Source organism: Seriola dumerili, unplaced genomic scaffold, assembly GCF_002260705.1.
Source record: "Seriola dumerili isolate Sdu_G_001 unplaced genomic scaffold, Sdu_1.0 BDQW01000276.1, whole genome shotgun sequence".
In the NCBI taxonomy this organism is placed as follows: Eukaryota; Metazoa; Chordata; class Actinopteri; order Carangiformes; family Carangidae; genus Seriola; species Seriola dumerili.
The window spans coordinates 81,554-106,983 of NW_019174531.1; the positions used below are offsets into that span (position 1 = coordinate 81,554).

General features: G+C 42.9%; 1 protein-coding gene across 1 annotated transcript in view; it reads right to left on the bottom strand.

Annotated features, from left to right (window-relative positions):
* LOC111230633 (glutamate receptor ionotropic, kainate 5-like) overlaps positions 1-25,430 on the bottom strand; it is an 80,771-nt gene that overhangs the window by 9,967 nt on the left and 45,374 nt on the right. Inside the window, exons 12-16 of the mRNA XM_022757417.1 lie at positions 21,060-21,173; positions 11,271-11,380; positions 10,252-10,425; positions 6,710-6,875; positions 6,348-6,573 (exon numbers count right to left, since the gene is read on the bottom strand). Coding sequence (XP_022613138.1) covers positions 6,348-6,573; positions 6,710-6,875; positions 10,252-10,425; positions 11,271-11,380; positions 21,060-21,173 — 790 coding nt within the window. The remainder of the gene's footprint in view (positions 1-6,347; positions 6,574-6,709; positions 6,876-10,251; positions 10,426-11,270; positions 11,381-21,059; positions 21,174-25,430) is intronic.

Below are 25,430 nucleotides of genomic sequence, written 5' to 3' on the forward strand. Positions count from 1 at the left end.
CTCCAGCCTGTTGCTCTCCTGCAGCTGTAAAATCCCCAGAGTGATCTCGTCTCTGAACGGAGAGCCTGCGGAGGAAAGAAAGCCGAGTCGAATTCAGTCATGACTAAGGTTTATGTGGTGAATTAACACAAGTATAACTAAACTGAATTAAATTTAGCTACAGGGAATCATTTGGTCCTGACTGGAGCGATCAAACCGGCTACGTTTTTAGTCTTTTTCCAATTTATTGAAAGTGATTTTAATGGATCATCCTTTTTTCTGTTATACTGTCTTTTTTTTCTGATCTGGTTCCTGTTCACACTGACTTTATTACAAACAAACCAAAAGCTGTGAGAACAGTGGTCATGTGAACCCAGCAGCAACCTCTGGGGCTGAAAAAAAGTTCAGTTCCTGCAGTTCCTGTAATGACCACTTGAGGCTGGTTCCAAAAGTGAGTCAGTCACCATGTTGCTCTTTTTTTGCTCTTTATAGCTAATTTCCTCCTTCATGACAATTGCTTTTATATAACTCACCTATTTATATTCTATTAAGACTTAAAGTTATGTATAATTGAGGGCGTGCCAGTCTGAGTGACAGGTGGGTGAGTGTATCCTTGCCACAAACAAGTCTCGGCTCCACACGCACCCCATCTCTTTGCCCGTTTTTGGATTAAGCGACGTTAACCTGCATCATCGGTGCTACACATGGACGGATAAAAAGATCATGAGATAATGGGGCTCCTGGGTAAAAGCTTCTCTGCCCACACAGGAGCAAGGCACCCGAACTGACAGAGACAGAAAAAGACAACGAAGAACACGACTTTTTTGTGTGTCTTTTTTTTTATCATTTTGTGCATTTGTCTTGTCGATTTGTATCTCTTCGTGACAAACAGGCAGAGAGTCGCTGTGGTTCACTTCTTTTTACTCAGTTTTTAAATACAACACACCATGTGTTACCATGGTTAAGAAATGATTGTGTAAACTTCCTAATATCTACAGCCTTCATAATATCTACTGTCAAAACATCCTGCAGTTCATCTGCTTTGCTTTCACACAGGGAACAAACCACACAAGAGTCAACTTGGAGGAGGACCAAGACCCTCATCGTCAAGTGGTCTCGGTCTGGGTGTTTGGTTTAGCTTTCAGACAACAAACTGCATTAACTGGGCAAACACACAGTTTGTCTGGACGGGAAGAAGGTCAAAAATGGGAAGAGGAAGGAAAATGAGGTGATGTGAGGAAGTTAAAGTGTAAGAAAAGTCTTTAGTTTTAGATTTAATAATATGTCAAGAATTTCTGGTGGCAGGTCTGACTGACACTGTGGAGCAGTTTCAGCTCTTTAATTCAGTCAGTAACAGCCTCAGTTCACCTGCTCACCTCTGCTTTGTTAAACATGTGTTGAGATGCACTAACAAGCTCAGCAGGCTGACATGTTAAGAGACCAAGCGGAAGCCGCATCTTTCACACAAATCAAACATGCTCTCATTCTGCACCTGAGCTCTGTGTTCATGTGTTCATGTGCAGCCGTCTGTTTGAACTCAACACAGACCTCTGCAGCAGCGCGGTGTCACCCACCGACCCTGTCTCCCATTAGTTATTCTTGTATCACTAATGTACAACAGCAAATACGCGCTGTTCTGGTTTCATGGTCTCTCTAAACTAGTTCTATGTGTCCGACCATCAAAACATATTCATAGCAATAAAAAGCAATAAAAATTGCTGTATAATCAATGAAAACAGACATGTGTCGCCTAAACAATGCAGCAGTTTAAAGGTCCCTTATTTTACACTTTTGCTGTGTTTTATTTGAAGTGTTGATCCATAAGAAGATATATTTGTGGTTTTAAGAAACACAAACCATCTCAATGTAGTTTTACATCTCCTCTCTCAGGCTTCTCTCTGGAGCTCTAGCAACAGCAGGTCAGTGAGCCAATCAGAAGAGAGGATCTGAGCCTCTCCTCTAATTGGCTGACTGTTTTCTGAGTGATCTAATAAAAAATATAGCAGATTTCAGGTTGAGAAATCAAATCCTGCAAGGGTGGATTGTGGGTTCAGGTGGGCAGGGCATGGGACAGAGTGGCGCCTGCTTTGTTGTGACATCACAAAGTATAAAGTATAATCAAAGAAGACATGGAAATCTACCTTTATACAATATGGCACCTTTAAATAAAATTGGATGGTGCAACACAGCCAATAAACTACAATAAAAATACAAAAGTTGAAATTTAAATTTGCATGAATATATCTTATCCACATAAATAAATCTACAACTGTGGAGATTCTAATCTAAAATGTTGGTGTGACCAAGGCCTTAATTAATAAACAGTATTAATAAGAGAGCTGTTAAGTCAGAATATGTTGACACTGAACATACAATAAGTACTTAATTTTTTTTATCATGTTATGTTTCCTTGTGAAGCACAATATCCACTGATGTGCTCAGAACCACGTCGACCAGATCCCAATAAAGCTAATGTAGGACAAAGAGCATGTTTGTGTGGGACAATGTGGGAAATGCTAACAATGCTGAGCTGCACAGTGTGGTAAACGCTCGTTATTTCAGCTGCTGTTACCTTTTCTTATCACCTTTGGGTTACAATAGAAATACAACCATATATCAGCACATTTAAAAATAACTCTGGACCACCGGCTTCACCCAGTTATAGGTAGTTAACCAGGATTTGTTATAACTGCATTTCCTTTTTCTTTGTGGTACTCTCCCATCATTGTTCTGCTGAAAACTGCATAGCTTGTGATTTTGTGGTGGCTCACAACTCTCCCCGTTGGGTGTAGTGCGACGGTGACAGGTGAAGCAGCCTTCCCTGCTTCCTTCACAGCCGTTGGATAAAAGCCAGATTTTACAAAAGCGTCTGTCCTGCAGTGTTGACTTTTAAAAAACTAGAGCCAATAAAAATGCGGGACATCGTATGCAGGATGTGGGACAAGGGACAAAAACGCTGCGCAGTCCCGCTCCCACTCGGTTAAGGTTAAGGACAGTTTGTGGTCTTGCTTCTATATTGTTTAATATTGTAAAAGACACCAGTGACATGAAGATGATTTAACTAAAACCACCATCTTCCCCTCAGCTTAACCAACGTGTTTCTGTTGCCTACACCACACAGCACTCAGGATGTGGACCTTGGTCTCTCATGTCCAAATCATGATCTTTATACTCCCATGATCCACTGCGACCTCACACATACAAGCCATTCATTAGAATAAAACATTACCAGGACCAGGATCCATATTTGAAGAACCGCTGTAAGAAAGCAGCTGTGTGAGTGCTGTAAGTCATTCTTGACACTGTTACAGAAAAGAGTTGATTCAGCTTTATGCTAACATAAATCATACTGGTCCCTGTCATTAATACTTTGTCCACTACAATTGTAAATTAGCGAACCTTCATCCTTGCTTCTCCTCCTCACTCCATCACTCATTCATCTTCCATTAAAATGTGACACTGACTTTCAGACAATGACACACAGCAGGAAGTGTGTGTTTCAAAGTAAAAGACGAGTGAAGTCTTTGACACAGCGATGGCACTTGAACTGGTTTGATGTTCCATTTTTCCCAGTTACAGATTGATTTGTTCGTTCCCTCCTAACTTCCTTTTCTTTTCTTTCTTAACAAAACGGATATTTGTCACTTTATGGAAAAATTAACTGAAGCCTTGAAGCCAGTAGTACCTCATTTGAAACGTTTCCAAAAGAATTATCAACTTTTTTTCAAAATGGATGGATATCAATTCAGACGTGAACTCTTCTTTTTCCCGTTTTCCTCTTTGTCCCCTTCAAACTCTGCTCACAAAGATCTCGGATTCTTTAGCTTTCAGACTTTTTCAGACCATTAACTTTTAGAAATTTTACTTTGCAAGATACTTCCATGTTAAGTACTGCAAGTACATTTTGATACTCATATTTTGAAGTGACATTTTGTCATGAATCAACAGATCAGACGCCGGACTCGTCTGTAGCACTTAATCTAAGCAAATCTTAACATAAAAGGTGATAAAACGGGCATATATACTGTAGGTCCTTTTACAATATGGTTTAGGTTATTTTTGTTGGAAGACCTGTTATGCAAGTGTCTGATCAGGATCCCTCCCCCTACTTCCCCTTTGGAGGTTTTCTGACAGGTCCAACTGGAAGGAGACCTCAAGGTGGACCCAGAGCAGTGAGAAAACCTCCCAGGCCAGATGGATTAATCTCACCCGGCCCTGGGACACCTGAATGTCCCTCAGAACGAGCTGGAGAAAAGTAGTTTGGTTTGGATGTTTCCTTTTAGTCGACTGAACTTTCAGCTCCCAGAACACAGAAGCCAAAATGACTCTTTACTTTTAAAGCAGCTGGAAGTTTTTTTTGTGTTTTTTTAATCCCAATCAGCACAGTTAACATGTGAGACGATCGCCTAACTGCAGCACCTGGTGACTCTGCTGCTTTTATTTGCATCACTTAATGTGGAGGCTGACTGACAGGCCAGTCTCCCAAAAAGCTCTCCCGCTGTTCCCTTCCCTCTCTCCACATCTGCTCGTCCTGCCTCCATTAACTATGCTAATCTATGCACTAATACTTATCACCAGGAACAAGTCTGTGGCAGACGACAAGGTGAGGGGCCAGACACCGGCAAAAAAGGCAGACCGGCGCCAAACTGGAGTCAGGATGGGTTTAATTTGCCAAGAACAGCAGCTGCACAAAGAATATGACCTGGTTAACGGCTGCGACCGAGCCGACACACAAGGTGACAGACCGAAGGAAACACAGCCTCAATGTATTACACACAAGATGTGATGTGACAGCAGACTAAACACATCCAGGTTAGTGTTTCCACTTCTTCTGCAGCAGGAATTAAAACATTCATCTGGTGGAAAAACTGTTTTATTGGTTGTTCTTAAAGGTCCCATATTGTATAAAGGTAGATTTCCATGTGTTGTTTGATTATAAAGCAGGTCTAGGTTCTATATTAATACTGAAAGTATCAAAGCATTCAGTCCACAGAGAAATGCACACAGCCTGTATTCAGAAACTAAGCCTTAAAATAAGCCGTCAGGACTTCTGTAACTTTGTGATGACACAATAAAGCAGTCAACGCTCTCAGCCTTGCCCCAAGCCCCGCCCACCAGGACACACCATCCAACCTTGAAGGATTTGGTTTACCTGAAATCTGCTATATTTTTATTGGATCACTCAGAAAACAGTCAGCCAATCAGAAGAGAGGCTCAGAGCCTCTCTGGAGAGGGAGAGGAGATGTTAAACTACATTGAGATGGTTTTTGGTTCTTAAAACCACAAATATATCTTCTTATGGATCAACACTTCAAACAAAAACAGGAAAAGTGTAAAATATGGGACCTTAAATATTTGTACTGTGCCAGCTAAGAGTTCGACATAAGATTGAAGCCTAGAAAACACTTACAACAAATGGTGTTTGCCAGACTAGCAGGCAGCTTTACACCTACCCCTAACACATATATGCAAGTAGCAGGCATCAATATGCATCAATATACCTTAAGGCTTTGTGTCAGTTTTCAGTAAGCAGCAAAAAAAGAAACATGACTCCTGCCCAATAATAGTTGACTAAAAAATGTCCTTTTCAGCAAACTACTCAGGTCGATCACGTCTCTAAAAAGCAACACTGTCTTTATTTTTCCAAGCCATCCTTGTAAAAAAAAATAGAAAAAAAATCTCTTGCCTCTCAATGGTTGTTAATACAAATGAGAAAAAAAAAACTTGAACTCCTCTTGCCTTTCAGTGCTTCCGTAAACTAAGCGAAACAAATTCTATACAAAGTACATGAGTCAAGTTAATCTTATTCATACAGAATCACAAAATCACAAGTCACACATTAAAAGGTTTCACAGTCTGTGCAGGATAGAGTACGACATCCTCCATCCACAGACCTGACACTGCTAATGCAGTGGATATGTTTGGGTCAAGTCAAGTTATATAGACAGCATTTTATGTATATTTGATCCTTTGTTTTCATTTGACTTAAATATATACAGTATATATATAATATATATATATATATATATACATATTTGTTCTCATGTTTTTTATTTATAGTTATTTATTTTTATAGTTATTTTATTCAATTCCCAGTGAAGTTTACGGTTTCAGTGCACTGATGTCATTTTGGACAAAGAGGTTTATTGTTAAACTGTAATATCCTGTTTTCATGACATATCTTTTTCGCAAGTTTATATATATAAATATATATTGATATCAGCCGATACATTGATATCAGCCGATATATTGATATCGGAATATATTCACTTCCTAATATCAGTATCGGCATGGACCCCAAAAATCCAATATCAATCAGGCTCTAGTAATCATGTCATTAGGAGGGTTGGGTCCTCCCGTTCACTCACCCAGAGGCATGCCGATACCGTAGCCTTTGGTGTCCAGCAAGCCTCCGATCTGCGTGAGGTTGCAGTTGAGGCTGCGGTAGTACTCGTTCATGGTGCTCTCCATCAGGAAGGCGTACTTGGAGTTGAGGACGCGGGCGATGCCCTCTTCAGTGCTCTTCACGAACACGCTGGGCTGCTTGGAGTACATGTAGTTCCACATCCTCTGGTACGTCTGGTACCGAGAGTTCTGGAGGAGGAGGGAGAAGAATGAGACACGGGAAAATACAAAAATACAAAATCAATAACACACAGTGTCTGAAATGAAACAATATCAAGAGAGGAATAAGTTGAATAAAATCAATACAGATGAATTACAGTCTCACCATGAAGAAGGTCATGGTGGAGCCCCCGTGGATGGTGCCGTACTGGATGTTGGTTTGGTCGGCCAAGTCGTCCGGAGACTCGATGGGAACCTCCATCCTCTGAACGGTGAGAAACGCCGCCAAGTTGGCCGTGTAGGACGAGATGATGATGAGGGTGAAGGCCCACCTGAGAGGAGCCGAGAGGAAGAGCGGCGTTAACCTTTATTTACCCCGAGAAACTTGCACACACTCGCTCGTTTTTTTCCCCCCTCTCTCTCTTCATTAAGAGCTGTGAGCGGAAAAACAGGAGAGAGACAGATGGAGAGCTCTGCAGGAAACGTCAGGAGTTTTAGGTAAAAATCATCAACCTAAAGATGAACTCGGGCTGCAGAGACGAGCAGGATGTCTCCGCTGCAGAGGAAATGAGACGGAAGTGATGAGCAAGGGAATTAGGAAGAGAGAGGAGGGGAGGATGGAGGCAAACAGAGAGGAGGGAGGAGAGAGAGGTGAGGAGAGTAGTTACCCTCATTGTCACGGACGGAATCGAACATACACCACACGTTCAGATTCATGATCTGACTCAGGTCATGTGACTGGAGTGCACTACCCTCTCCTCTCCTTTGTCAGTAAGGCTACGACCTAATTTCTACTCTTTCCCTTTCAGTCAGTCAGTCAGTCAGTCAGTCAGTCAGTCAGTCAGTCAGTCAGTCAGTCATCAACATGCTGCAGTTTGTGCCACAGCCATCATGAGTTTTTATGGGGCTAAGTGCCCGGTGAGGCCGAGAGCTGTCAGAGAAAAGATGCTGATGGCCCCTCCAGTCCCTCCAGTATCACTCCACCATCTGTCCTACTGCAGCTACTGGGACTGAGGGAGGGAGGGAGGGAGAGAGGGGGAAGGAGAGAGAGGACAGGTATTTGGAGAGTAATGGTAATTTCCATCTCCACAGACAGGAGGAGGACGGAGGTAAATATTTGTTGTTTGTCTGTTTCTATCAGCACTGATGTAGAGGGGACGGGAGGAGAGGGGGAGGTTCAGGACAGCTGATGCGAGGAGGAGAGGGGAGGTTCAGGACAGAGGACATGAGGAGGAGAGGGGAGGTTCAGGAAAGAGCATGCGAGGAGGAGAGAGGAGGTTCAGGACAGAGGACATGAGGAGGAGAGGGGAGGTTCAGGACAGAGGACATGAGGAGGAGAGGGGAGGTTCAGGAAAGAGCATGCGAGGAGGAGAGAGGAGGTTCAGGACAGAGGACATGAGGAGGAGAGGGGAGGTTCAGGACACAGGACATGAGGAGGAGAGGGGAGGTTCAGGACAGAGGACATGAGGAGGAGAGGGGAGGTTCAGGACAGAGGACATGAGGAGGAGAGGGGAGGTTCAGGACAGAGGACATGAGGAGGAGAGGAGAGGTTCAGGACAGAGGACATGAGGAGGAGAGAGGAGGTTCAGGACAGAGGACATGAGGAGGAGGTTCAGCGGAAATAAACCGAGAAGAGAAAGCGACATCATCATTTTCACACGAGAGCCACTTCACCATCTGTTCACCTTCAGCTGATGCTCCTGAGGGAGGGAGGGAGGGGGGAGGAAACACTTGATTTTAACAATGAGGAAAGTGGCTGTGATGTGAGCATCATTCACTTCAACAATCTGTGTAACTGGAGGATTTAAAAATATATACATATTGAAGAAGAGGTCAGATCAGGGCCGTACCTTTCCTGGCTCACACATAATTCTCCCTTGAGAACTTGTGATTTCTTTATTCATCAAACGTTTTGGTTTGTACTGGCTCTTTCTGAGGCAGGCATGATACAGAGACTCACCTGCTGTGAGAGGCTAACGCTCTACTGTTCTCAAGAGACTGTCCTACAAAAAACGAGCCCATAGGTCGTCTGTGCTGCAGGTTATGACGACCCATAGTTACGTTTTGTTGTTAGGCGACATCTAGTGGTCAAAGTAATTATGACAGGAGCAAAAGAAGAATTGCGGTGACGTAGTGTAAAGAGAGATAACGTCCACGTCAGGAGGAGGCTGTGGTGGATGGATGGGTCAACCAAACAGAGCAATACGACACAGGAGAGCGGTGTTCGATTCCCATGTGAAAGTAGCAGCTTATGTTGTTTCTATTATCCATGACTGTCTGACAAAGTTAACACCGTTGTCATTATTGTAACCACGACAACAAAGGCTGTCTTCTGATTGTTGAGGAAGTAGTTATTTTAACCCAAATGACCTCAAAGATCTTTTCCTAAACCAACAGCGGGGTACCTACCTTTATCGCCATGGTTACTATAATAACGGTCATGGCTTGGTTAGGTTTAGGAAAAGATTTGGGTTAAAATAAGTACTTTCTCAATATTAGATGATCCTTGTTGTCATGGTTACAGTAATAACAACGTGGTTAACTTTTTTGAGGATAAGATAAAACAACAGAAACTACTACTAAGTAACTACAGGCCATAATAACCCGCTCTCTCTGTGACACCTGTAACAGACAGGCTCTGTTAGTTTTTCTTCCAAACTTTGTAGATGTGGCTCGTTCATACTCTGCTGCTGACCTTGCTTCACTACACCCACACTTAGTCTGCTTAATTGCATCTCGCTGATTAATTGCTGAGCTCAAGCAACGACCGACGCTCTGCAGGAGTCAGAAGCAGGTATATGAGCCTGGAGAGACAGAGGTACGACCACGTAAGATTACACTCTGTCTGCACTGGCGGAGGAGGGGAATCATCAGCCTCAGTCCTCCATCAGTGTCACACTGAATGTGTTCAGTTAAAGTATGGCTGTGTGGTTAGAGGGACATAAGAAGGTCCAGCAGTTAAAGTAAGGCCAGATATCTGAAATGAAAACCAGGGAAATTTCCAGTTTGGCGGTCAATGTATCATTAAAATATGTGCCAATGTTTTTACCTGAAATAAAAAGGGGGACACTCCTGGTTTCGTGTATTTTGACCATGGTAATTGTTGTACTACAATAAACTATGGTGAAGGACAACTGATAAAATGACGACTCTCTATCTTTGAAGCAGTTATGAAGTCCACCTGTCTGTCAATTCCTCAATATTGTATATTATATTCCTTTCAGTCGTAAGGGTCCACAGATCAAAAAAATCAAAAGCATTTTTCATAAAAGGTTGTGAATATTGTTGTGTGAAGTCCATTGTAGGCAGTCGTGCAAATTCTTCACTTCTTCCAACATAATAACAATTTTTTTCAAGTTACGGCTAGGCGGCTATGGGTATGTTTGTTTTTGTTCACCGGTGATGAACCCCTAACCAATGAATGAGCCAGCTAACCTTTCATCTGCCTGGAGACAACAAAAAAAAAAATCTGAGTGGATAGTTTGATGGTTTTAGCTTCACTTCTGAAGCTGCTATAGCTAGCAGCAAGACCCCTCTTTTGGCCAAAACAAGTACAAAGCTCGATGTCCTAGATGTCCTTTTTTAATTCACAGATAAAAATGGAGACATTTCCCTGGACAGGCCATCAAAAACGGGAACTGTCCCCGGAAAACGGGGACATCTGGTCACCCTAAGTTAAAGCAGACAAGATAAACTTCAAGTACGAACCAGACTCCGCTGACGCAGCGTGTGGACAGAGCCCGGGGCATGATCTCTGAGCCCTGCTGCATGAAGCCACCCACCGGGAACCACAGGCTGTTCCCCAATGTGTACTGGTTCTCCAGGATGTCCCGCCGCTCCCGCAGACACGGGTGAGGGTTGTACCATTCATAGGGGCTTAGCCTTTAGAGAGGGGGGAGTGAGAGCGAGAGAGAGAGAGACAGACAGACAGACAGACAGACAGAGAGAGAGAGATAGAGAGAGAGAGAGAGAGAGAGAGAGAGAGAGAGAGAGGGTGAGAAACAAACATATTAGAAAAGTCAGCGGAGTCCTGTCATAGAGAACAGAGACCAGACTCGGACCACCTCCTGACACATTACGTTCTTTATTCTCTCCATTTTGACACGGAGGGTTTGGCCTGTTCCACTGTGACATTAAATAAAACATCTTCTCATAACCTGCACACAAGTTCACAGTGAGCTCCTCCATCCAACAATCATTCTGATTAAAATTCTATTCTTTTATACTCCAAATAACATTGAAAAACATGTGACCAACACAACTGCATTTTCATTTTCAACCTGCAACGCTTTTAGAAAGTGCTTTCACTCATTGTGAGTACATCTATTCACACCTGCCTCACACAGAGTGAAAGAGTAAGAGCAGTAAACAGGAAGAAATTCATTCAGACGTTTTACATAAAAGGAAACAACATAATGACTGTGTTTACAGTGTTAAACAGTTTGACTGAGTTATTTTGATGTTACTGTGAGTGACAAAATTACAGGCAGAGAGGGCGGAGAGTGGCAGAGAGAGCTTCACTTACTGAGACTGAAAGACAAGTGTGACAAGGCGTTTGTGTTATTTTGTCTTGTAACAAAGACAAAGATAAACACTACTACTTTTACTGAAGCCATGACCCAATATTACAACCAAAAATTCAGATGTTCTGGTACTTATACACTACAGTCAGCAAAAACACACACACACACACACACACACACACACACACACACTGAGGTAGTTACCTGGCGGCAAGGAAGAGGACGCAGCTGACGGCGAGGTAAGCCAACAGCATGAAGAGCCAGACAGCTGGAGAGAAGGGATCCAGGAAGGAGAAGTAACCTGGTTTACGACCCTGAGAGATAGACAGACAGACAGACAGACAGACAGGCACGCACGCACGCACGCACGCACGCACGCACGCACGCACGCACGCACACACACACACACACACAGTTATTAAAGTTGAGTGAAACGAGTTAATGTGTCTACCATTCTGTTGTTTACATGTGAGAATCAATGTACAATGCACTGAGTGACGTGCATGAAAACACACCTGGTGGTGTACTGAACCATGACAACAAGGCTCATTGTGTGTTGATGCATCAGTATATGTCACTTTTTTAATTCCCAAAATCAACATGGAAAAGCAGCAGTTTTATCACATCATTCACTCAGCAGATCCGCATCACAGCTACTGTATCTTGACTGTTTCTTCTGGCTTTGACTGCAAAACATTATTGATTTTGAATGATTCTGCAGGATTGGGTGTTATGATAATATACAAATGACCGGAGCCCCTCTCCTCTGTGATAAACAGTTTCAGTTTGTGTGCCGCATCCTTTGGAGGACATGATCTATGTAGGTGTGGCCTTTTGTAGCTGTTGTAGACCATGAAGGCCTAACTGAAATGAGACGGTCTGGCCTATAGAGGATTTTTGCTTTGCAGCACCAGCTGTGCCTGCCCTTAACATTGCATCACAAGGCAATGCATCCTGGTGCCTAGCAACCCTGACAACACTCAATTTTTTTTAACAAAAACTTGAAGCTTTAAGGACCTTGGTTTCAACAGTAACTGTTGAATCGAACTGACACCCAACCCTTAATGTAAAAGTGTAATCCTCAGGCTCTCTGTCGGTGTCGTTTGCTGCCATATTATTTTCATTTCTGGCACGCAATGAATCTTGGGATAGGTTGGACCACGAAGGATCCACCTGTTGGAGCCTTTTTTACTCCGGAAAAGGAGGCCACATTTGAAAGAGCCTTCAAAATGGGACAGGCTAGCCTAGCTAGCATCACTGATGACAGTGATGTCACAGTGTACTGACACACCCTGGAGTACACTTCTACATCGCTGTAGCAAGGTGAGAATGTTTTTCAGCAGGTGTTACGTTACTCTGTAAAATCTCTGGGTTTATTAGGGCGTTGGGGCACATGTTAATCAATGAGCAGGAGCACTTTTCTTGTTATATTTAATTTTTTTATAATTGTTACATCATTGTCACAACACACCAATATTTGTCTAAATTAACTGAAAGCAGGCATTGCTGTAGGTTAGATATACTGTATATGTATATAGGAACACTTATACACCTGCTTAGTCATGCAGTTATCCAATCAGCCAATCATGTGGCAGCAGCTTAATGCACAAAACCCTGCAGATACTTTGACTGTCGAAGCCTGGTCTGATGAATATGGATTTCTGCTGAGCCAGCAGACGGTAGGGCGGGGTAGGTGGAGGATTTTACCCATGATGCCTATTCTGCACATTGTTATGTGTATTTGCTGATTGAGCCGGTTCTGAACTTTAAATTCAAGTGGAAAAACATGAAGTTTAACATCAGTGGAAGTTCTTATATCTGCAGCTGGCAGCGGTGAATTGTGATAATGACCATCTGCCAGTCACAGCGGCGCGCAGAGAACTGTCAACGTCTCAGGCTTAGAAACACAATCCTGTCTTTCAGATTGACAGCCATGTATTTTGGAAAATTACAGTGTTGGAATTGGATCGTTTCCCTTTTTTTTCCCTTTCCTCAGCTTGTCACATTTTCTCAGCACGTAAACCTGCAATTGGAATAAAACAACAAAAACAAGATAAACCAGTAAACTGCAGTTACAAGCTTTTCGAGTGTTAATGACTGTAAGCTGATGTTCCCCCGTGAGTGGCTTCCCATCGACCCATTTCATCACCTCCCCTCCCTGCTGTTTATGATGCCTCGTTCTCCCCCCGTCGTCCCCTGGAAAAAAGGATTTGGCAGCAAAGAGAGCTGAGGAACTCCCAGATTGGACCCAATTAAAGCAGATGACTGGAGCTGTAATGGAGGCAATCAACTCTGTTTCTGTTTTTTTTTCCATTCTGGCTCATTTAAAAGAACAACATGTGAGGTTTGGCAAAGGGCTGAGACGATTATCTGATGCAAGGTTGCTTTGTACCTCTGAATCACACTTAGATGTCCCGTGTAGAAAGCTGGATCACAGGTTGAAGTAGAAAATGGCAGGTGACAGCAGGTGCATCTCATCGACTACCATCAGTCTCAGGGTTGACTTTATAAAGTTTTTTTTATGTGTTAGAGTTTTTTGTTTTTCCTTCCAACCATGCAGCCTCCGGTCACTTCCAAATGGTCTTTAAGGAATAGTTCAACACACTTATTCACATTCTTCACAGTGAGCTGAGAGGATCAATGTGAGTCTCATAGAGCCGGAGTCAGGATATGGTTAGCTTAGCTTCAGTCAATGGAAGCAGATAGGGGGAAACAGCTAGCCTGGCTCTGTCCGTGACTTTCAAAAATACTCCTATGAACACGCTGAAATATCACAAATTGACACTGACTCTGGGCAGACATTGAAACAATGAGATACAAGCGGCTGAAATGAGTTTCCGCAGGGTGTCTGGGTCCAGCCTTAAAGAAAGGGTAAGTAGCTTGACCCACCCCAGATAAGCAGAACACAATGGATGTATGGATGGACTAGATGGACTGACAAACATATTGTTGGTTTGAGTCTGCACATGAGATTTGGTGACAATAAGAAAAATAGAGAAGAGCATCAGTTTTATATTTTCAACTTAACCACAAGTCAATAGACAAAAAACGTACTATATGTCTGATTCATTTGCACTGCTCTTTTCAAACTGTACAGAAAAGAAGAAAAGCAACGTTACAAAGTCTAAAGACAGCGGTGGATTTCCTTTAACTTGACAGCAGAAGGCAATCTCTTCACAAACACTGAACCACCTGCTACGTCTGTTTGCTCTGTTTTGGATGTTTCTTCCTCCGCAGGCGGTGAAGATTCTCCATCCACGTTACTTTTGTATGTGACATTTTGTTATTCATACTGATAAATAACACATGTAGGTCAGGCTGCCATAATCCTCAGAGCTTGTTCTGACCTGATGCCGTATCAGAGGTGAGTTTACTGCATCAGTACACCTCGGCTGTGTAGCCTATCAGATAAGCTGTCAATCACCAAAACTCACAACACTCTCTTTGAAGAACTTTCCCTGTAGTTGTCTGAGCTTTAAAATTCATTCTCAGTTCTGGATCCTGAAGTCAACTGAGATGAAAGAAAGAGGAAACACGCTGTCTGCAGTTGTTAATTTGTGAGTGTGTGCCACAGCATCACACATGAACAATAACAAAGCAAATTCCACTAGCATTTTTATCAATCAATTACTTAAATTAGCCTTTGATTATATTCTGGCCCGCCATCTAATGGATAAGAAAAAAATGGGTCAGAAGCCAAACTGGTCTACGCCCAAGATTAATTAAAGGATTTAGCACAACCCTTTTGACAGTGTTTTCCGCTGTTAAAATAGCAAAAGTGGATTTGGACCCTGAATGCTCTTGCTCCATGTGCTTAGGTTGAGCACAAAATGTGCGCTGTGAAGACGGACCGTTAACACACTATGAAAACAGAAGTGAATGAAGACAAACATGGGCTGATATAAAGAAAATGACGAATTTCATCTACTTTGAAAAAGTTCACAAGCTGAAGATATGAGGTTTTTATGCGACTGCAGTGATACGCCAATAAAGGCCAAAACTTAAAGATCTAGCAGCTGAATTAAAGACACATCATGCTGATAGAAATATGCATTAATACATGACAATCCCTTCAATAAAATACTAAACACTGAGGACAAAACCATCAATCAATAACTGTAAAACATGAATGACTCTTTTTGTCTGTTTTAATCTGTCAGTCTAATTTTCCTCCGCAAGTAACATAATGTTTAGCTTCTTAAAAATCTCCACTTCCAATCTTCCAAACAATGACACTGTCATTGTTGAGGGAGCAACAATGACAGCGCTGTCACAGCTGTCACAGCTGGTATCTCCACAGTGATGATGTCAGAGCTCCTCGTACTTCGCTGTAATAAATTGTTGTGCTGCAGATGCAGTGAATAGCAAAGTGATAATACATTGAGCACTAATGAATTGGGAGCAGCAGCAGACATAAATTTACACCGTTCAGCACCGGGGGGCAAGAACACTGATAAACACGATGGCACTTCACTAATGTGTGTACATAAGTCAACAGCTTGAGCAATTAAATAGATTACCATCTTTAAGTCTGCTCGCAAGCTATTTAGATACATGCTGCGTGTGTGTGTGTGTGTGTGTGTGTGTGTGTTTTATAATGTGCATAAAGCTCTTTACACTTCCATACACAACCCTATTGTTTATTTAGTTGCTTTGGGAGTTACAGAGTAGTTATGAGATTTAATGTGTTAGTTTGTGTGATGCATTCAGGAGCTTGTACACACTCAGATATTAATGTACTGCTCCTGCTGAGAGAGGGGTGGGGGGTGGGGTCTGCATGTTCTCCTCCTGCCTGCGTGGGTTTCCTTCGGCTTCCTCCTACAGTCCAAACACATGCAGGTGAACTGGCAATTCATAGGTGTGAATGTGAGTGTGAATGGTTGTTCGTCTCTGTGATAGACTGGCGACCTGTCCAGGTTACCCCCCCCCCCCAGATCCCTAAAAGGATAATGAATGAACGATGAGTGAATGAATCATGCTGAGAGTTGTCATGGGACTGCGCCAAGAGTTTGAAGGGCCCCGAAGGCCCCTGGTTGTCCATATGGCAATTACATTAATTTGTGTTTTGTAATATACACGACTGAAAGCAACGCTGTCTCTGGAAATTATGCTTCTGAGCTGCAGCAGCAAATATGTTGTGTAGGTAATGTAATCACTTGCTGGATTATGTTCAGAGGAAACAGTTTTTTTTTTTACTTTAACTAATGAAGCTTATTTTATTAACGGCAGCGAGAGTCGCCAGGAGGCGGGTGGCGTGGATGGAGGACTGCAGGTTCACATCCAGAGTCCTATCTGTGGTTTAGAAAACTGTGGCTCAGGAGATAAAGCAGGTCGTCCACTAACCAGACGGTTGGTGGTCCACATGTTGAATTGTAAAACGCTTTGAGTGGTTGATAAGATCAGAAAAGCTCTTTATAAGTGCAGTTCATTTACCTTTTAACAGCTCTTTGGTTCAGTTCAGTGAAAGATGGACCTTTCTGAACCAGGATCTGTCTATGACCTGAAACAAGAGCTGAGAGAGTCTGAACAGAGCCAGAAAACAGCTCAATAAATGCCACTACAAGTGGAGATTGTTCTGGGACATCAGATATCTTGGTGGAAACGTTTGAGCATCTGTGAAACATCTGTGAACATTTTACTTTACTGCAACTTGTCAAACGTGTAAATTCACAACGTTTCGTCATCGTGTTAACAGAAAACAATCTGGTCACAAAGTTACGTTTCCTACAAAACATCTTTGCTGCTGCAGTTTAGCTGTTTGCAAGCGTAATCTCTAGGAGATTGCGTGCATGTCTGTGTGTGTGTGTGTGTGTGTGTGTGTGTGTGTGTGTGTACACCATCATCAGCATTGGCCTGTTAGCCAGTCTATCTACTGTGCATAACGGTCGCTGGTGCTGCACTTGCAATTGCAGCAGCCTGGTGTGTAGCGGAGTGAATTTATGACGCCTCGGTTCAGACTGGATCAGGAGGCCGAAGTCCTGGTCCAGATCTCTGATCTGATCTCTGTACTGCTTGTCGGCCTGGCGGCGTGAGAGCATAAACTGCCGCCGCAGGGAGTAAAAAAAAAAAAACATGCTCTCTGTCGACTTAATCTTCAAATAAACACTGGAGAAAATGAAGGTGGGGCGACGCTGCCTCGGCTGGACACGCACCGAGCAGCTGACTGAGCGCCGAGTCAATACACCCAGGTTCTGACAGCGGACCGGATCAAACATGGAGGACAGATGGTAGAGGTGAATACTGATGAGCTGCAGATGTACAGTGTCTGCATCTCATCATCAGTGTCCCCTCAGCGGACACACATCATTATGTCTTAATGATAACAACAAATAAATGAACGTTCCATTGAGAGTTACTGTTGTGGGAAAGACTCAGGTTCAACCCACCCATGAAAAAGGGGGCACCTCCAGTCCTCTTCAAAGACTTGGAGGTGTCATGTGGGAAACAGTTACAATAACAATATAGTAAAAAATCAATAATCTATTTAAAATATTACTAATACTGGGTTATCACTACAATAATAATACTAATAATTTAGTTTGTATCTCCAGGTGTCCTGTATGCAGATTTACAGATGTAGCTTTTATAACACAGGTCTACAGGGAACTGCTTTCTGGGCCACAGGGGATTTTTATTTTTGTTGGCCTCGGGACACACTGACAGCATGACTGACTTTGCCACAACATATGCTGCTCTATTAATACAGCCCATGGGGGCAATGTTCCTTTGAACCAATCAACCATTTCCTAGTCAACCAAAGCGCCATTTATTTACATGTAATAATCAGAGCGTTCACGAAAATCATTCAGAATCACAAAGAAGGCCAAGAAAACAAACTAAGCCTGGCTCAGACTGCAGAAGTTGAAATCAGGTTTCATCACGCTCAGAAGGAGATGTTCTTCTGTCTCAAACATGCTCATACTACAACATATGAAAATAATACTACATCATACACCACAGGATGTTGTTAAGATTATCGTGCCATGTGATCTCATGGGGACTGTGGTGCAAAAAATTCAGGAAAATTTTGCAGTGAAGAAAAAAACCCCCAAAAAAACCAAAAGCAGAAGCATAAATAAGTCGGGATGAGCGAATGGTTGGAGAGATGTGGTCACACAGGTTGTTTATTCTTCAGTGTCAGTTTTAATATCTGTCAACTGAAGCATGCTAGCTAACGTTAGCCTCAAGTGCTAGGCTGTTTATGGTTGCTTGGCAACACATTGTACGCTGTTGAGGAAACTGTTCGTAACCACAGTCTTAATCATCCTGATTTGAAATCCTAAATACATGTTTGATGTTATTTGGGGCAGCACCGGTGAGTCTGTGATCAGTCTCAGGAAGTTTAAGATGGGATCTGTGAAGTGAATCACATGACCGGATAATATGGGCCCAACATCAGTCCCGACCAAGTCCAGGACCAGATTTCTCCTCCCGATTGTGGGACGGGTGTATCTGGGTTAAATTGGACCATAACTCCTGTAGCCTGAGCCCGGTCTGAGTGACGTGTTCTGTCTCTCTCCTCTGCTCGACTCTCACAGAGCAGCACCAACACAACAAACAGCGCTGTCCATGGTCCTGAAACTACAGCTGAGCAACAGTCATCATCAGATTTAAAAAATGCATCTAAAGCAGGCAAACCAGCGATTTAAGAGTAACTCTGATGGGAAATATGGTTAGGGTATTTTGATAGTGACAAAGAAGGTGCTGGATCCACTCTGGGAGGTTGTGGATCCTGTTCCAGATGTGTGAAACATAAACGTGCTCTGACACTTTGGTATTAATCCTGGCCTGTAAATCTGGTCATTTCTGTGGTCTCAGGACCAGGTCTGGTTCTAGTCCTGAACGACACCGCAGTCACTGAATGCGGCTGAAAAACATGAATAAACAATGAAAAACTTTCCGAGCAGTCGACGCAGTGAAGAATCAAAGATAAAAAAAAAGCTTCATGTGATCACGGCAAGGACGTTGGTGAATCCAGTATCTGCCGTCCACAGGTGCTTTCGTACTGTATGAAAACTTCCTCCTTCGGTTCAATAAATCCCTGCAGCACCTGAAGGCAGCGGGACACACATGTTTTTAAATCTGCAGCCTCAGATTTGAAAAGTCCCTCGAGATTTTTTTTCCCTGCTTTCATGTGAAGGACCCGCAGAGATTAAGAGATTCAGAGAGATACAGCAGCTTCTTGCAGCATTATTGTTTGTTATTGCATCATATTCTCAGGTATTCATTCTTCATATTTGTCCATCACCTCTATGTTTTTCCTACACATCATACTGAAGAGTCATCCAGACTATATTTAAACGTATCTAAGCAACCATACTGAAAATTCCTTAAAGGTACATTTCAACACATTTTCCTCTGGACGCAGGAACTGGTTGGGGAAACTCATGAAGGACTTGCTGAGGCATGAAGTCGAGTTTCACATTCCAGTCAGGGAGGCGGTCACCAGTCCTCCCTCAGGAGGCTAAAGAAAACCTCATTTTTTTCAAACAGGCAGCTCTGGCCCCCCCCCCCGAACTGAATCCATATCCCTCTCGTCTGCAAAAGGGACGAACAGCCCATGCCGTGAGGTGCTGTGTCCCCAGCTCTGCTTTTGTATCAGCTCCCCCGGTCTCGGGCACTCCAGCCCCACCCCCGACCCCAACCCCCCGTTCCCTGCGTGATCTCTCTGGTCGCAGGAATATTTGCTGTTGCTTTCTCCTGAACTCGCAGTTTGACTGAGTGACCCGAGCAGCCGGGTAGCCTCCAGCAGAGGAGCTCCTGCTGAGGGGGCGGCTGCTGTTGTGACTGAAGCAGTTTCTCTCTGAATCCATGGACTCGTCAGACAGAGAGAGAGAGAGAGAGAGAGAAAGAGAGACGGGAAATGTCAACAGGTGCAAACGGCCTTTTGTTCATTTTGTTTGTGTCGGCTCTGCAGGCTGGGCCGAGGCATAAATGCATCTTTTAACAGCATCTTAAAACTCTTATTTGGAAGAAAGCAAACTGACTTCCAGCTGCGTCCTCTCCGTTTATCAGCTGTGCATCAGATAAATTCTGTTTTTAAAGGGTCAGTTCACACAATTCACAACAGACAGGCAGCGAGGCTGAATGTGCTGCACCATTTCTCACTCTCATGATACAGTCATAGCAGGGATGTGCCTTTTCACTTGGTTAAAGGATGAGTGTGGTGTTAATCTTTTTTTTTTCTTGTCCACAAACCCCACGAAAACACCACAACTTATTCTGACTGTTTCCTACTAACAAGTATTGTCTCTGATGTATCGTCTTCCTCTGGGCCACAGAGTTCCACTGTTTCCAGAAACTATTAAAACACATCAGCGAGTCTCACTATAAAACATGTTCCTTCATCACCATCAACACACACACACATACACTGTAGTTTATTCTGACTCAATCCCATACACACCGTCCTGCTGCCACAAATACTAGAGCACCAAATGTGGATTAATCCGCCACTGAAAATAGTCCCAGAACAAATGCACTATTTCCTCCTGTTTAATAAAAGCGGCAGTTTCTTTTTTCAATGAAAGTATAAATATATGAGGTGTTTTAAATACTTAAATCTTCAGTAGGAACCAATGGGCTCAGAGCTGAGAGCTAAAGACAGAGGAGAGTGTTTAGAGATGAACTCACACACTGTGGATTTGGGTCTTTTTATGGGACTTCAATATAGTAAAAATATAGTATTACATAAGCTTTATCCTTTAAATGACTCATCATTACACTAAAATTGGGGGATTCAAAAAATAAAAAAACTAAGATGGTGCACCAAAACCTGGGACATGGTTCAAGATCCCAACGCTCCGGATCTTACACCCGATAGAGCCGGTAACTGAGCTTTTTAAATGCAACACTCCCTCTTTGTAACGCAGGCATTCTGTCTAAATGTGTAAAACAAGTAAGAATAAATTAAGTCAAGATTATGTACTACACTGATGAGTGAAATCAGTTCCTGTTAAAGAGTTTAAAAAGATGTTGTAAAAGTGAGTTTACCAGATGAACTCGGTAGAGAATGCTGATGCCCAGAGTCATGAAGGGTTTGGAGAAATCGATCACCTTCTCCCTCTCTGAGGTGATGGTGAAGCCGGCCACTGCCAGGTCTGCTTTCTACAGAGAGAGAGAAACAGAGAGAGACCGAGAGAGAGAGAGAGAGTAAATGTTTTTATTTTTAGCCACAAATGTCACGTTACTACGACCTTAGAGGTGAAAGGAAGAGGGACAGATCTAGAATTGAACTGTTTTGATCTGATGATGATGAGGAAAAGAAAAAATAGGTGGGGAGTGGGAGTGAAAGAGGAAGAAAAGGAGAAGACGAGGGATTAGGAGTAAACAAGTTCAAATGAGAAAGACAGAATACAGACAGGAGGAGGGAGCGTGAGAAAACAAGATGAATCTGAGACGAAGGACAGGCAGTAAAAAAAAAAAAAAAATCAACATCAAAGATGAGAAAAAAGGAGGTGTGGAGGAGGAGGTTAGCGGAGGTCTGAGAGGAGAAAAGCAGCGGAGGAGGACAGAAGAAAGAAGGGAGGTCAAGTGGGGTCGGACGTTGAGGACATGAAAGAGGAGCTGATGCACAAGGTGGAGAGAACAAAAGCAGAAGCTGAAATATTAATCAGGCATATCTGAGATGGGTGTGTGTGGTCTGACCGTGAGCTGATATCCAGGATCAACTGATTAAACAGCACAGATGTGAATAAAGAGAGCAAACAGAGATCACAAAGGGAGAGAGCTTCACTCCTCTCTCTGTCTAATGGCTCCTCATTTAGACTGTAATGAGCCCAACAACCTCCAGTGAATTATACTCATGTTCTGCCGTGTTGCATTAACAGAAAAAAAAAAACATTTTAGGGGAAACATAATGTTTGTCTGTGATGATGCTGAAGCCTCAAATCCCAACATTTTTCCTCCCAGCTCAGGGACGAGGCTGTGAAACTGGTGTTGAGATTCAGTGAGCGATGAAATCATTGAGACGTCATACTGGATATATCTATAAGAAACACTCTGTTTTACATTAAACATCAACCCCCCTGGGGGATGTTGCTCTGGAGTATTTGACGCCTGCTCCCAGGAGGGTTCAAATGTGACTCAGCTCTAAAATGTCTCCACAGAAACTTTTCAGACACACTCCACTTCTTCCTCATCCTCCATCTCTTCGATCCAATCAGTCCTCCAACCTGAACAACCTTTGTTTTTTTTCAACCCTCTGATATAACCCATAGGAATATCTCTTCAAATAGCACCTTGGTTGGCATGGTTACAATAATAAACACGCCGACTGTACCAAGAGTGGCGTGCCTACCTTCGTCGCCATGGTTACAATAATAACCGTCATGGCTTGGTTTGGGTTGATTTGGGTTAAAATATGTACTTCCTCAACATAAGATGATCTTTGTTGTCATGGTTACAACAATAACAACATGGTTAACTTTGTGGAACAGTCATGGATTATAGAAACAAAATAAACTGCTATTTTCACATGGGAATCTGTCATATTCCTGTGTTTTGTCTTAATACTACATCACTGCAATTTTCCCTTTTGCTCCTGTCATAAATACTACGGCCACTAGATGTCACCTAACAACAAAACGTAACTACGGGTCATAATAAGCCTTTTTTGTTTTACAGGACAGTCTCGTACGATCAGTACATTCACAACATTCATTGTTTCTCTTAAATGTGGCTAAAATACACAGATACTCAACTATAGCTAGCTTACTTAGCTCTAAGTGCAGTGTGATACAAGGGCTGTAAGTAAAGATGGGCGTAGTCTCCATGACATTACCCACAGGTTTCTGAAGAGTGGTTTTCAAGCTCAGAGAGAGCTGCACCACAGTCGCAATCTTGGCAGTGTCTGACTCCGACCAACTCCCAGATAATCCAAAAATGAGCAAAGAGGTGGGGCATGGGTGGAGCCCACACTTTCTGTAAACATGCAGCCGTTGAGACTCTAATTAACTCTGGTTAAAAGGTCAGCATTGCGATACTTGCACAAATTATAAAACCTCTTGATAAACAAGTCTTTCACAAAGTTTAAAAATAGGCGCATTTTTCCTGAAATGTGGGCTTTTCGTTTGGACATGCATCTCTACTCTCTACTCCAGCCCTGCAAACTGTTGTCTAGGCCCAATCCCAATGTCCATCCTCATGGAGTCACAGACTTGAGGCATGTTCCAAGTCCAAGGGAGTCCATGAGGGCTTAGGGGTGTCCCACTGTCGAACCATCAAGTGCATGAGGGCTCTCTATCACACAATTTGAGGCTTTTATGCACACTTTCCGGAAGTTTTGATTTCTGTAGACTCTACCCAAGGAAATAACCAAAAGTTCAGAGTGTTGGGATGTTAAACACAGCGTTACCATACCATGGTTACCAGGGGACGCACGGAAGCATAAAGAACTGGTAAATAACAGACATAAAAAGGAAAAAAGAATATGATAGAAGAATACCTCAAAGCCACGCCTTTGTCCTGGACCATCACCAGGACAGACAACAATAACCATTTCTGTTGAGTTTTTGCTGCAGCGTTAGTAGAGACGATGATTACTGTCTGTTCTGACTCCCACTGTGGTGCGTTGAACTGACTGTGTGACTCTGATTAAACAGCCATCTTTTATTATAAGGCTGAACTCCTGATTTTCCAGCTACAGAGGCCACAATTAAAGGCAGCACCTTTGTTCCAAATGCTTGAACCTTTTTTTGCAGAGATTCTGGAGCTTTTAATGAAATATTGATTTTTATTGTGCAGAAGTCATTGTGGAGGGCACGGCCGCTGCTGAATGCATTACAAGTTAGCAGTGAATTGTTACTGTGCAGCTCCCGGGGGACAGATAAAAGCTTTTGTTTCTGGTGGAGCTCTATGGGTAAATCTCAGAGCTCATGCTGCTCACATTTCAAGCTGAGACGCACTTTAATTTAGTCCACACCTTCCTGGTTCTGACAGGGACTTCTTCTAATTGTTTCCCCTTGAATAACACATTCAATGATGCGACAGTGACTACGTTTTCACCTCTTGCTGTAGAGCTGAACGGACAGGAGGTGAGGACTACCCTCCTCCTCTCCTGGTCTACCTTCTAACCACAGGACTTCAATTCCCTGTCAAAGAGATCCCTGCACTATGCTCTTGCATCTAAGAGTTTACTGAATCAGTACGTGACTTTTTTAAGAACTCCAGCTCTGAGGGTCTGCACAGACTGAAACATTAGTTTGAAGTATTGCTTTAATATAAGTTTGAATGCAAAAGCAATAAAGAACAACAAAGGACTGGACAGATACATTTTTTTTTTTTTTTAGGGCCGCCATGGGTAGGTCGATGAGTAGCAGAGTGACATCAACCTACCCACGGTCACCTGAATCAAATCCGAGTCACTACTGCTCACGTTCACTGACTTCTGGGGTCTGCACCCATCTACTTGAACTCAATCATACAGCCTTTTGCTTCTTGGATACTACGTTCCTCTAAAAGAACGTCATCTATTGTTGCCATCACTGCACACGAGACAGTCTCAGTCCAGTCTATTCTGCTCTGTGGTTCCCCGATGGTTGAACAAGCTACTGAAAGCTATCAGAGCAGGGGCGTCCCTCTCTATCTTCAACCATCTCTTGAAGACTCCTCTTTTCAGAGAGCACCTCGCCTCTTAACACTTCTAACACCCTAACATTACTAACTAGCACTTACTACGCACTTTCAGTTCACTTCTTCACCTGATCTACTTAAACTTATTGACAGATGTAGTACTTAGTACTTACGCCAAAGTTTCCTACTGCATTGAAGCTTTACTCACTCACTTATCAGTTGTAAATATAAAAACATGTTGCTTGATTTGCACCACAAATCCACGATCATCCTCATTATTTGGGGTTAATTTAAATGATGGAATAAAAACAAAGTTAAAGGTTCCGATTTTGAACGGTCACGTCAAGCTTCAGAGTTCTCTTTAGAACCAAATTCTCACAACACTGCGACTGAGCTTTGTTGTGTATTTTAGTGAATATATTGTCATAATGCAGATCAAAATGTCGCCTTGATTTCCCCTGAACGCACACAGAGGATCCCGGACGCGTTTTCATTGTCCGTGCAGCAGCTGCACAAATAAAACACTCGCATGGCCATTTACACGTGTTACAGTTTAAATGAAAGAAAACAGCGTCACGGTGCACTTTGCGAACGCATCCTTCCAGCAGCTGCACGTGAACGATGAAGACTCTCGTCTGAGTGTGGGTTTAACCTTGCTGCGTAAACACGGCAGAGCGGAATTAAAGTTGAAAGATAATCTCATTAAGGTTAAAGTCAACAGAGAGACGCAGAGTGGATCCATAGTGGAGCGTTTATCTGGACCCCAGACACCTCTCTGCTCCTTAATTAACA